Source organism: Equus asinus, chromosome 13 (genome assembly GCF_041296235.1).
Source record: "Equus asinus isolate D_3611 breed Donkey chromosome 13, EquAss-T2T_v2, whole genome shotgun sequence".
Lineage (NCBI taxonomy): Eukaryota > Metazoa > Chordata > Mammalia > Perissodactyla > Equidae > Equus > Equus asinus.
This window is the reverse complement of record NC_091802.1, coordinates 40,363,588-40,377,309: the sequence shown is the minus strand read 5'-3', so window position 1 is coordinate 40,377,309 and position 13,722 is coordinate 40,363,588. Positions and strand designations below refer to the sequence as shown.

Genomic DNA, 13,722 nt, shown 5'->3' with positions numbered 1-13,722 from the left:
TCCAGAATATATCTTTTCTCTGGGAACTGATTTCCCCTAAACTTCTCATTTCCTGTGATTGCATCTTACTCATTGTAATGATTTTTTTTCTTTTATTTCTAATCCTTTCCTAAGTTCTGTCGCCCCATTTTCTAAGTTTTCCCAATTCTGGTTTACTTTGCTTTTTTTTTTCCTTCTATCATTTTTAATGCATTTTAGGTCATTTTGAAATGGTAAATTATATCTTAATCTGTTTTGTGGGCATGTCTTTCTGGCACACTTTCATTTTCTAGTAGGATGTAATTCAGATCCTCATTTTCTTATTTTTGTGTATTAACATTTTGTGGGATTCTCTTTTTTTTTTTTTTTTTTTGCTCATTTTTGTAGGTAATTCATGTTCCTTAACTTCTAGATTAAGTATAGCTCCACATAGCTTTTCTAACTTTACAGAGCTCCCTTTTCTCTTGTTGTCATCTAAGGTTCACTGGGCCAGCCCTGGTGGCCTAGTGGTTAAGCTCAGCATGCTCCACTTGGGCAGCTCGGGTTCACTTCCCTGGCCCAGACCTACACCACTCATCACTGGCCATGCTGTGGCGGCAGCTCACATACAAAAAGAGGAAGATTGGCAACAGATGTTAGCTCAGGGCAAATCTTCCTAAGGGAAAAAAAAAGTATGTTGGCTTGATTTCTGAAAGTTCCTGTCTTTTTTCCCCTCCCCCACCTGTGTCTGGACCGTCTCTTTCTTCCTCTCTACTGACCCTATCTGGATCAGTTTTGGTTTCTTTCCATTAGTTTCTCCTCACTGTGGGGGGCTCTTCTGGGAGGGAACCATGGCTCACAGTTTTGAGAATTCACAGGGTCTAGTCTGCTCCATTCCCTTCTGACTGCATGGAAGACTACTTTCACTTGCCTACGACTGGATGGGCAAAACTCTCTCAGTTTCATATGTTTTTCTCAAATTTACCTGCTGTTATTTTCAGTTGGCTCTTTTGGGATTCTCCTGTCATCAGACTTCAGATGCCTCTGGATTCCCTCTTCTTCCTACAGAAATGTTTATAACATGCAGGTCTTACAGCTAATGGTAGTTTGTTCTACCAGCTTATATTTTGGGATTTGTGGTCATACCTTGTCACCCAGATTTGTTGTATCATCTGTACATGGGTCTTTGGTTTTGTGATATAATTACTCTGTGCAATTTTTATGTGAGGATTCAAAATTTCTGCCACCATGGCCGTGATTTCCCACAATTCATACCTTATTCTTATAAGATAGTTTTGCTTGGTACTCAATTTTAACAGGATGATGATTTTTTCTTAGTATTTTGTAGAAATCATTCCAGTGTCTTCTGATTTCCATTGTTGCTAATGGGAAGTTGCTGACAGTCTAATTATGCTTCCTTCATAGATGATCTCTATTTTCTCTCCAGCTGCTGTAAGGTCCTCTCCTTGTCTTTGCTGTTCTTCAACATCACTAGAAGTAGGTTTTTAACTTTACTTTGCCTCTTAAATTGGAGAACTGATGTTTCTAATCTACCCTAGGAAAGTTCTCACCCTCCGCCCCATTCTCTTAGTATTGTCTCTAGGAGAATTCCAATGAAAAGTGTGTTTGAACTTCAATCTCTCTCTCTCTCTCTCTCTCTCTCATTTAGAAAAATAATCTTTCATGTTTCCTATAGTTTACTTACTTTCTCCTCAGTAGTGTCTTATCAGTTGCTTAATCATCAGTTAAATCTTCAATTTTAGTTATATTTTGCATTTCTTTTTTAAATTTACCTGGTCATTTTTGATAGTCACTTGTTTATTTGTAACACTTCTAGTTCTCTCTTTTGATTCTTAAACACTAAAACTACACTTTTTTGTATACACTTTCTTGTCATTTCATTATCCTTTCATATCTTTCATATGCTATTCGGTAGACTGCAGTTAGTTGACTCTTAGTCATATGTGGTTTGTGTCCTCATGTATTTGTTTTATTTTATTATAAGTTTATTTGTGGTTGGAATTTAACTGTGGGAATCCTGCAAGGCCAGGACTGAGATTATTTCTCCTGGGTACTATGGAGCCATACCAACCTAAAAATTTCTTGATTAATTTCTTGAATTGGAGTTCTCAGACTGAGGGAGCGTAAATTCAAATTGCAAGACTGTATCAGAGCAAGGCCATGATTACAAGTTATTATCAAATACCAATAATTTTAATTCTATTGAATTTTTGCCCAGTACCATCAGCAACAGAACGATTTTCTGATTTGCCCATTTTGTCAGCATGCAGATTTTTCTAACTTCACCTTTTCTACTGAAGACATAGGCTCTGGGGATGCACAGCCTTTAGTGAGTCTCAAGTTCAGCTGTGGCACTTGATCAGTTTCAAATCTTACTTATCAGCGGGGCTCTAAACCAGAAAATCTATTTCTGGCTTGAGCAGATTTCCAGGACAGCTCAAACTTCTGTGTTTGCTCACCACTCATGTTTCAGCTCTCTGTTTTTTGTTTCTTTCTTTCTTTTTTTTTTTTTTTGGCTTCCTTTATTTATTTATTTTTGAGCTTAGCAATGAATTTAGAAGGACATGTACTGTAATTTATCTAGTGTTAGGGTACTTTGTGGTGGAAGGGAAATTCATTGTGTCTAATCTTATTTAACCGCCAGACATAGAAATATCATAGTGTCTGTTTTTCAAATTGGATTCCATAGCAAGTTTATTTGTTAACTTTACAAAGAAAGCTCTGTTGTATATTTGGGGTTTTTTCTTGGTTATTTTTAAATTGATTTTTACTTTTTATCAAGTGATGAATGCACCTTAAAAGTCAAATTGTACTAAAAGTCAAAACAAAAACAGCAGCAATTTCTTGTTCCCTACCTTCTTCCACCTCCAGCTGTGCTTTCCACAGGCTACCACTTAAAACTCTTTTAGCTATTTCTTGTAGTCTTTATCTGTATACGTTAAGTAACACGCTTTAGTCGATATGTCTTGATTTATCCATTTTAGACATTACATATTGTCCTCTTGAAAAGAAGTTGAGAATCTAGCTTTTACCATCTTTCTCCTCTTCCTAATGTAGCTATACCCCAATATTTAGGTAAATCAATGCTCAGTATTTTCATCATTATGACTAAGTAAATACTGTTCATTATTGTGTCAAGTGGTATGCTCATTATGTTTTCTTGTACAACTTTGTGTTCCTCATGCAAGCAATATTTTTCTAATTTTTTTACTAACCTGGTTTCTTATGTATCTTAATCTCTCACACCTCTTTCCAACATAAAAATCATCAGTCATTTTCATCTGTCCCCTGAAGACCTCACTCAGAATCCTCCAACCTCCTACTGAATATGGACTATTTCTTTTTTAGACCTGATACCCAGCTACCATTCAGGGACGTTCGTTCAGTGAACTCTTGTATTCAAACCCTAAGCTTTCTCTTTCCTTGTTCATTTTTCCCTCTAGTGGCTTCCTGACAAAGTGTGCGAGGGAGGTAAGTTTCTTGAGACTTTTCATGTCTGAAAATATTTTTATTCCTCTCTTACTCATGATTAATTGTCAAAGTAGAGAATTTTAGGTTGGAATCACTTTCGGTCAGAATTTTGAAAGCATTCTTCACTGGAATCAAGGCCTCCAGGGCTGTTGAGAAGTCCTGAGCCTTTCTGATTTCCTCATCCTTGCATGTGTGTTGTCTTTTCTCCTGACACGCTTTAAATGTTCTCTTTTTCTCTACAGGTCTCTGAAATATCCTGTACACGTGACTCACTGTGGTTCCTTTCCATTTATTACTCATGGTTCTTGATGTTCTCTCTCAATTTAGGAGCTCTGTCTTTTAGTTCTGAGTAGTACTATAGAATACAGTTATAAAATTATTTCTTCATCATCTCTCCTCTCTCTCTTTCTGGAAGACCCACTTAAAGGTGTTCTTGGCCCAAACCTCTAATTGTCTAATATTTTCTTTGATCCATCTGTTTGTCCTTTGTTCCACTGTCAGAGGGATTTTTTTAAGGTTTATTTTCCAACCTATCTATTAAAGTTTGATTTTGGTAGTTCATTCTTAATTCTAAGAGCGCTTTCTTGTGCTCTGCTGTTCAATTTTAATGATATTCTGTTCATGTTTCAAATAGGCAGTATTTTTGTTACTTAAAAAGGTATTAAATACAAGTAGTTTCTTTTTCTTTTTTATTTAAAGTTTTCTTCAGCTTCCTTTATTGTCTCTGTTTCCCCTGAGTGCTATTTTTCCTTCTTTCTTTGAGTCTTTGTCTTTCATGCTGGAGTGTTTTCAGTGTATGGTGATCTTTGGAATTCTGTTCAAGAGTAAGGCCTCAAATATTTGGAGGCTCTGTGTAGGCATGTGTGTATTTCACTCCAGGGTGGTTGTGTGGTGAGCTTCTTTTTGTGGGAGACACTCACATATCTGTACCTGGAGGTCTTTTCAGGATGCTTCAGTTTTCCTAGAGAAAGACCCAACAACCAGAATGCCTACATAATTTACAGAGCCTAGTGCAAAAAGAAAATGTTGAGCTCCTTGGTCAAAAGTCAGGAAAAAATTCAGTTAGAGGTACTAAAACATAAATACTTTTTCTTTAAAAATATTTTATTATTCATAACAGATAATAGAGGTAATAGTGATAGAGATACAATAACAAAGTTACAAATTGCAAAAAGATAACATTTTTGGTGTCATAATTTTATTTACAATAAATTATAATGCTTTATTAATGTGATTTCTTGATTGATCAACAGATTTTTCTGGCTTGCTTTTCTACAAATTTACTTATTAGGTTACGGAAATTTATATTTTTAGAAACTTCATTTTCATTCTATGTAATAGAAAGTGATGTCAGTTGTTATTGGTAAATGCAAGATCTCAAATAACCTCCAATAGAGAAGATAACATGAGCCAAGACAAAAAGGTGGGGGTGAGGAGATTAATAAAATAAAAGAACGGGCAAGTCAGGTAGGTAGAACCTACATCAAGAAGAGTCTTAAATGTCAGGCAAGGGAGCTTCATCTAATGTGTAGTTGATGGCTTTTAAACAGGAGGAGAATGGAAAAAGGAAAGAAATACTTTCTGACTACATGTTATTAACAAGCATAGTTACTTTACATCTTTAACTACCATGTAATAGCCTCACAACACAAGTAATATCTCCATCTTAGAAATGAAAAACCAAGGCTCAGAGAATGAACTTTGCATTGGTCCCACAGCTAGAAAATGGCAGAACTCGGATATGAATGCTGATATATCTGATTCAAGGGCCTGGTTCCTTCAATTACATGAATGGTGTTGTATTTCAGGAATGGTACTTTGGTACCCATCTGCCTACTGACAATGATGGAAAGGAAAAATACTTGAAATGAGGACCCAATTAAGGTTTTAATAATTGAGCTGAAAGAAAATGATAGTAACAAGGAAAAGAGAACAGAGAAAGATGCTTCAAGAGACGCTGCAGAAGCAGATTCAATAGGACCTAGTGACTGATCAGATGCAGGCTGGTAAAAAACGATAGCAATTAAAGATTTCTTAGTAATCTTGAGCATGACTCAAGGTAATTCCACCAATATCTAATGAACCAATGAAGAAAGATGCAAAAGATCAAATTTTGATGTCAAGGTGATTGCTTGTTGAGTTGGAAGTCACGACAGGACATCCAAGTAGAAATGTCTGGTGGGCATAGTAAAGTGTGGGTGTAGAAAGGGGAAGAGAAAAGTGCTAAAGATGTATGTTTAGAAGCCATTCATAGAGAGCCAAAGTCACAAGAAGTGATGAGATCAGAAAGGGAGAGTGTGTAGAAAGCAGAAGTGCCAAGCACAAAACTATAAGGAAGGAGAAAATTTAGAGCACAGAAGCTGTGAATCGAAGAAGGAGGAGGAGCAAACAGAGATGTAGAAGTATTCTCAGACAGCAAGGGTTCAAAACTCATCAGACTGGGGTGGTCAGTATCAAATGTGTCCAAGAGGAGGTAGGAGAATAAAAATGAGAAACAAGATCGGACTGGAGATGTGTTATAATTGACGATCTTTGTGGAATTAATTTCAGACGCGAGGTGGGACCAGAATTGGGGAGTGAGTAGGAAGAGAATGCGGAAAATTTTTCTAGAAATAATGAAAGGAAGAAATGTAAAAATACAGGAAATCTAGAAGTAAAAAACAGAATATTCAGGCCACAGTCTAGTCCCTTCGTTTTACAGATGAGGAAACCAGAGCCCCGAGAGGTTGACCAGTATCTTTACTTAACCTGGTTAACGACAGAGCTTAGACAGAAAACCAGTGAAGATGAAACGGTAACTCAGGAAGTTACATCAAGGGAAGACATTCTGTCTCCAAAGAAGAGTCCTTCCAATTCCTCAATTTTCATTTAGGACCTGGCCTCCTTCCTCTGGTACCAAGAGCCCATGGTCTTGAAATTATTTTCAACATCCCTGAAAGAAAGATCATATTATCCATAGACAACCATGACTATGATGCCTCACTTGCTGGAGAAAATGCAATGCTGTTGGTCTGAGCAAGAGAGAGAGAAGTCTGTCTGTCACACTTTTTTATTCTTGTAGGAATTTTAGAGTACTGCAGCCTGGAAGGCAGGAAGGATTACTCATACTGCATTTGAAATACATCACTATAATAATCTCCGTAATACTGTCTCATTTCAGAGATAACAAATAACTCCAAGGTAACTATCCACCTACAGAAGTAGACACAGTAGGGTAAAGATATTCATTAAAAAAAAAAATCACCCAATTATGAATAATTCATGATGAGCTGGCAAACACCATTTTGCTATGGGTAGCAAAGTTCATCAAGAAACACCCTGATGAAGTGTATATAAAGACAAACTGAACTTTTTGAGTAGGACATTTGCCATCAGAGCTTTCCTCCAGGAGCAAGCATTCCAGTCTGGATACCATGTCTGTGCGCTTTTCTTCCGCATCCAGACGCCTTGGCTCTTGCGGGGCAGCCGGCTCTGTGCGGCTCTCTAGTGGGGGAGCAGGCTTTGGGGCTGGAAACACAGGCCATCTGCCAGGCATTGGAAGCGGCTTCTCTTGCGCCTTTGGGGGCAGCTCATCTGCAGGTGGCTATGGCGGGGGGTTGGGCGGGGGAAGCGCTTCCTGTGCTGCCTTCACTGGGAGTGAACATGGCCTCCTATCTGGCAATGAGAAGGTGACTATGCAGAACCTCAACGACCGCTTGGCCTCCTACCTGGAGAATGTGCGTGCTCTGGAGGAGGCCAATGCTGACCTGGAGCAGAAGATCAAGGGCTGGTATGAGAAATTTGGGCCTGGCTCTTGCCGTGGTCTTGATCATGACTACAGCAGATATTTTCCAATAATTGACGACCTTAGGAACCAGGTAAGCAGCACAAGGGCATAGGGTTAACACCCATAAGAGTATTTAGCCACCACATACGTACACACATGTATAAGCTATCACACACAGCAGAGCTTTGCTCTCAGCTTCTAATTTTTGGTAGTTCATTATTAATATTAAAAATAATTTTCACTAAAATTCTAATCTTTGAACATGGCTCACCCACCATCTGGTATGAGGTATACATGTTTACGCTTTCAGTAATATTAAAATATCAAAAACTACCCAATGTCTCAAACTATATATTTATAAGCTTTTATATAGAAAGAGTTTTTTACGGGTGGGGTAGAGAGAAAAAGAGGTCATACTTAAATTTCCCATTTTCAAAGGAATCATCTTATTATTGGAGACAGAATGCCAGAAATATTACTCTAATTTCATGGGGGACTTTATGTCAAGGAAATCTGAAATGCTGAAGTTTGAAATTTTTTAAAGTATTTTCTCACTCTTTAACTTTCCATTTTTCAGATAATTTCTGCAACTACAAGTAATGCCAATGTCATCCTGCAAAATGATAATGCAAGACTAACGGCTGATGACTTCAGACTGAAGTAAGTAAGCTGATGAGAAACCAAAAAAGTGAAGCATTTCCCTCTTTTATTCAGACTGTTTGAGGTCAGCTCAATTCTTTGTTTTCATTTGTTTTAAACCAAATGCATGTTAGAATGACCAGCTGAATCATATATTTTACTTGGGGAATCTGGGGACTAACACAAATGAATGTCAAGACCATGTGAAAGAGAATTTTAAGTGTCCCCATTCTCTTGGCTTCAAAGAAATTCATTCCTTGCATTACGGGTGATCTAACTGAAGTTTTCAGTATAATTTAACAGTTTGACCGCAAAGCTTAGTCTGAGTTTTATGACCCAGAAAGTGATCTGACTAATGCGCTGAAACTTTCAAATACTGTTCTCAGGTTTGAAAATGAACAAGCCCTTCACCAGAGCGTTGACGCGGACGTCAGCAGTTTGCGCAGAGTCCTCGACGAGCTGACTCTGTGCAGAACCGACCTAGAGATCCAGCTGGAAACGCTGAGCGAGGAGCTGGCTTACCTCAAAAAGAATCACGAGGAGGTAGATGTCCCGTCTCCCCCGATTTCACAATCCGCCTTCCTCCCAAAATTTGAAAATACATTTCAGAGGACAATTTATAAATTTAAATCCATATTCAAGAAGGAATTTGTCAGTTTCTCCATATGGTTTAGATTGTTTGAAATGTTTCTATTCATCCCCCTCAAAAAGAAACAAACCCTTTAAAAAAAAGTTTCAAACCATATGGATCATGTCTTTCTGGCTCCTTTAAAAATGTTCAGATCCCACCACGGTTAAACAAATTTCTTTCAGGAAATGAAGGCCCTGCAGTGTGCAGCTGGCGGTAACGTGAACGTGGAGATGAACGCGGCGCCCGGCGTGGACCTCACGCTTCTGCTGAACAACATGCGGGCCGAGTACGAAGCGCTCGCCGAGCAGAACCGCAGGGACGCGGAGGCCTGGTTCAACGAGAAGGTGATGTCACGCTGCGCGCGCTCACGCGGTGCTGGGTGCTGATGCGAGCCCTGCCCTAACGCGCCTCCCGCCGTTTCAGAGCGCCTCGCTGCAGCAGCAGATTTCTGACGATGCTGGTGCCACCAGCTCAGCTCGGAATGAACTTACTGAGATGAAACGCACTCTTCAAACCCTGGAGATTGAACTTCAGTCCCTCTTAGCAACGGTAAGAAAAAATTACAAAAAAAGATTGACTTTAGAAATTGAGAAAAAATTTAAAGAGGGTTTTCTGCTGCATGATAGTGCTTGTTTCTGCTACTATCCATTCATTATTATGCTTGAAATAAGACACATTTGCATTTTGCACAGTAGAATCCTCTTTGCCTGAAAATTATAGCTAGGTGCTAATAATTCTGAAACATTCGAAATTAGCAAGTACAATTATTTTGAGGTACTGGAAAAACAAAATAGTTTCTACCCTGAATCTTCTCTCTCAAGTCAAAAGATCAAAAACTACTGTCCATGGAGGGCAAAAATACGTTTGCGCCCCTCCTGGCTTCTTCATCTAGCATTCCTTTTGGCTACTTAATTAAGAGCACTTACAAGTTCCTTTTGAAGTGGCATTAACAAGCAAAATAGAGGCCTGAAGCTTGCCTATAAAGTTAAACATACGTGATGGCCGGAATAACCTTTTTCATTAAGGGTTTGCACTAACCCACATGAGTCCACAGGAAGCCTGGGGCTTGGGCAGGGCAGAGTTTATAATTCATGTCCTTATTTCCGAAAGAAGAATCTGAGATTCAAAGAAGTTAAACAATTTTCCCAGAGACCCACAGATGGACATGAAAGAATTAGAACTTCTCTCCAAACTTTCTAACTCCCCAAGTCTATACTTTTTCCACTATGGTTAGTAATCCTCCAGAGTTTATCCACAAAAGAGGCTATGAATGTATATAAAATTAAGACTTTATATAAAAATTCTTGCAGAGGGGCCGGCCCGGTGGCACAGTGGTTAAGTGCGTATGTTCCACTTCGGCTGCCCGGGATTCACCAGTTCTGATCCCGAGTGCGGACATGGCATCGCTTGGTAAAGCCATGCTATGGTAGGCGTCCCACATATAAAGTAGAGGAAGATGGGCACGGATGTTAGCTCAGGGCCAGTCTTCCTCAGCAAAAAGAGGAGGATTGGCAGCAGTTAGCTCAGGGCTAATCTTCCTCAAAAAAAGGAAAAAATTCTTGCAGAGGAAAGCATAAGACACTCTCATCTTCATTCGTGTAAAATGACAGCAAGCACCCCTCCGTGGGATAAACCCTATATGGACCCATTTGGAGTCACAAGCCAGTGAATCAAACTGTTTAAAGCCTAAAAAGGTCATCCTTTTCTTCGGGTCATTCTACCTCTGGAAAGTTTATGCAGCTCGCTACAGGGTTATTTTTTAATAACCCTGTATTTAATAGAAGACCTATAATCCTCATGAGACAAGGCTGTCACATGATTAGCAATGAAGTGGCAAAGTGTAGGGGGACTTCTTTTCCTGGGGAAAGTGAAAATTTGTGCCGGACTCTATAGACATGGGCTATATTGGTGAGGGGGAGGGATCTTCAGACTGTGCCCCAGAGGAAACAACCTCAGCTTTGCTAAGACTCCTGGGCATATGAGTAACATTCACCACCAACTGTGTTATCTCAAATAGAAAAATCATATGACATCCAATAAAGGCAACAATTAATATTGAACGAGTGGAATCTTTCGGGTAAATACAGTTATTTGCGTTATGTAAAGATAACGCTCTTAAATACCTCTTAAGTGCTTTGCCTTATTCTAAAACAAAACATTTTCTACTAAACTATCTCTTACTGATCCACAGAAACACTCCCTGGAGTGCTCCTTGACAGAAACCGAAGGCAACTACTGTGCTCAGCTCGCCCAGATCCAGGTTCAGATCGGGGCCCTGGAGGAGCAGCTGCACCAGGTCAGAACTGAGACGGAGGGCCAGAAGCTGGAGTACGAGCAGCTCCTGGACATCAAGGTCCACCTGGAAAAAGAAATTGAGACCTACTGCCGCCTGATAGATGGAGAGGATGGGTAAGTGCTGCTTCCATTGAGAAAACAATTGATTTTAAGGTTATTAAACATTTTTTTAAATCAACTACAAAGTATCTGTGATCTACATCATGTGTACATAAAGCCCTTCTAGTGTTATTTAAGAATCCAATGATCTCCCATGTTAAATCGTTGTTTACCAGTTTCCTCAGCAAAACACAGAGTGGAATAGTTAATACAAGCTCTCTATATATTTACAGCTCTTGTGTCAAATCAAAAGGCTACGGAGGACCAGGAAATCAGATAAAAGGTAAAAACAAAAGCGGTGTTGAGCATCCAGTGTTTATTTGTGTGTGTTTAAAATGAAAAGTTAATTATTCCCCCTTTGTGAATCTGATAAATTCTAACAATTCACACGCGTCATTTTAGATTCATCTAAAACCACCGTGGTTAAAACAATTGTTGAAGAAATAGATCCTCGTGGCAAAGTTCTTTCCTCCAGAGTTCACACAATGGAAGAGAAATCTACCAAGGTCAACAACATGAAGAGTGAGCAGAGGGTGCCCTCCTGAACCCCGAAAGAATGGCCCCTAAATTAAAATATCAAATTGAAGCTAGGTTCCTAAATAAGGGCCTTCTTACTTTTCTGCCTTTCTTCCAGTGAATTAAGATGAACTATTTTTAGAATAGTAACATTTCTTTGGCTCTCTCTATGGTGGTGTTTCAATAAAATTTCTTCCTGTTGCAAGTCATCTTCACTGGTTCTGGCCAATCTTTGCATTTTAAACACATCCCCCCTATGGGAGCTGAATTTTGTTTTTAATTTCTTGTGTTTGATTCAATGATCTTCACAAGTTAGGAGTAAGTTTAACAGAAAAACTAGTTGGAATCCTTTTTCACATCTCTGTAAAATTTTAAATCTTTCTTCCTTCCTTCTGTAAATACTTATTAAGCACACACACTGCATGCTGGTAATGAGAATAAAACAATTAGTAGAATCTAATCCCTGAGTGCACCATGCTCATAGAAGTAGAAGTAAGAAATTAAAGAATCAGAAACATCCTAAAAATAAAGGAAAAAAACTATAAATGGTCATATTTGAAGGTAGAAGGGAAAAGAGAGATGTGGGGACTAGATAGGGAAAGTGGGGAACTCCACAATTTTAGGCCACAAAACAAGTCTTAACAAATTTAAGAAGATTGAAATCATATCAAGTATCTTTTCTGACAACAATAGTATGAAAATAGAAATCAATAATAGGAGGAAAATTCAAAAGTATGTAGAAATTAAACAACACACTCCTGAAAAACCAATGGTGAAAGAAGAAATCAAAAGGGAAATCAAAAAATATCTTGAGACAAATGAAAATGAAAATACAATATCCCAAAACCTATGAGATGCAGCAAAAGCAGTACTAAGAGGGAACTTTATAGTGATAACTGCCTACATTAAGAAAGAAGAAAGATCACAAATAAACAGTCTAGCTTTACACATCAAGAAACTAGAAAAAGAACAAATTGAACCCAAAATTAGCAGAAGGAAGGAAATAATAAAGACTAGAGCAGAATAAGTGAAATAGAGACCAGAAGAACAATAGAAACAATCAACGAAACAAAGAGTTGGTTTTTTGAAAAGATAAAATTGACAAATCTTTAGCCAGACTAATCAAGAAAAAAAGAGAGAAGACTCAAATATATAAAATTATAAATGAAAGCATAGACATCACAATTGACAGCAGAAATACAAAGAATCATATGAGAATACTAGAATATTTATATGTCAACATATTGGATAATCTAGGAAGAGATGGATAAATTCTTAGAAACATACAACCAACCAAGACTAAATAACGAAGAAGCAGAAAATCTGAACAGACCAACAACAAGTAAGGAGATTGAATGAGTAATCAAAAGCTCGCAACAAAGAAAAGCACAGCATCAGGTGGTTTCACTGGTGAATTCTACCAGTCAAAGAAAAATTAACACCAATTCTTCTCAAACTCTTCCCAAAAACTTGAAGAGGAGGGAACACTTCCAAACTCATTTTACAAGGCCAGCATCACTCTAATACCAATGCCAAACAAAGACACTACAAGAAAATAAAATTACAGGTCAATAACCCTGATGAACATAGATGCAAAAATCTTCAACAAGATTCTAGCAAACCAAATTAAAAGGATCATATACTGTGATCAAGGGAAATTTATCCCTGGGATGCAAGAGTGGTTCAACATACACAAATCAATAAATGTGATACACCACATTAACAAAAGGAAAGATAAAAATTGTATGATCATCTGAATAGATACAGAAAAAGCACTTGACAAAATTCAACACCTTTTCATGATTAAAAAAACACTCAACAAATTAGGTATAGAAAGAATGTACCTCAAGACAATAAAGGCTACTTATGGCAATCCCACAACTAATATCATACTCAATGGTGAAAAACTGAAAGCTTTTCTTCTATATCAGGATTGTTGCTGATATACAAGGATGTCCACTCTTGCCACTTTTATTCAATACAGTACTGGAAGTTTTAGCAAGAGCAATTAGGCAAGAAAAAGAAAGAAAAGTCACTCAAGTCAGAAAGGAAGAAGTGATACTGTCTCTATTTACAGATGACATAATCTTATGTACAGAACCATTGGGCCAGCCCTGGTGGCCTAGTGGTTAAGTTTGGCATGCTCTGCTTTGGCAGCCCACGTATGGTTCCCAGGCACGGACATACACCAATCATCAGTGGCCATGCTGTGGCAGGGCTCACATACAAAAAAGGAGGAAGATTGGCAACAGATATTAGCTCAGGGAAAATTTTCCTTAGCAAAAAGAGGGAGATTGGCAACAGATGTTAGCTCGGGGCAAATCTT

General features: G+C 38.3%; 1 protein-coding gene across 1 annotated transcript; it reads left to right on the top strand.

The window, feature by feature from the left end:
• The first annotated feature begins 6,802 nt into the window (after positions 1-6,802).
• Positions 6,803-11,605, top strand: KRT27 (keratin 27). The gene is made up of 8 exons (XM_014833883.3): positions 6,803-7,307; positions 7,794-7,876; positions 8,242-8,398; positions 8,669-8,830; positions 8,910-9,035; positions 10,678-10,895; positions 11,114-11,163; positions 11,283-11,605. Exons 1-8 carry the CDS (start codon positions 6,864-6,866, stop codon positions 11,423-11,425), a joined length of 1,383 nt encoding a protein of 460 aa, XP_014689369.2. The 5' UTR covers positions 6,803-6,863; the 3' UTR covers positions 11,426-11,605.
• Positions 11,606-13,722: the final 2,117 nt, after the last annotated feature.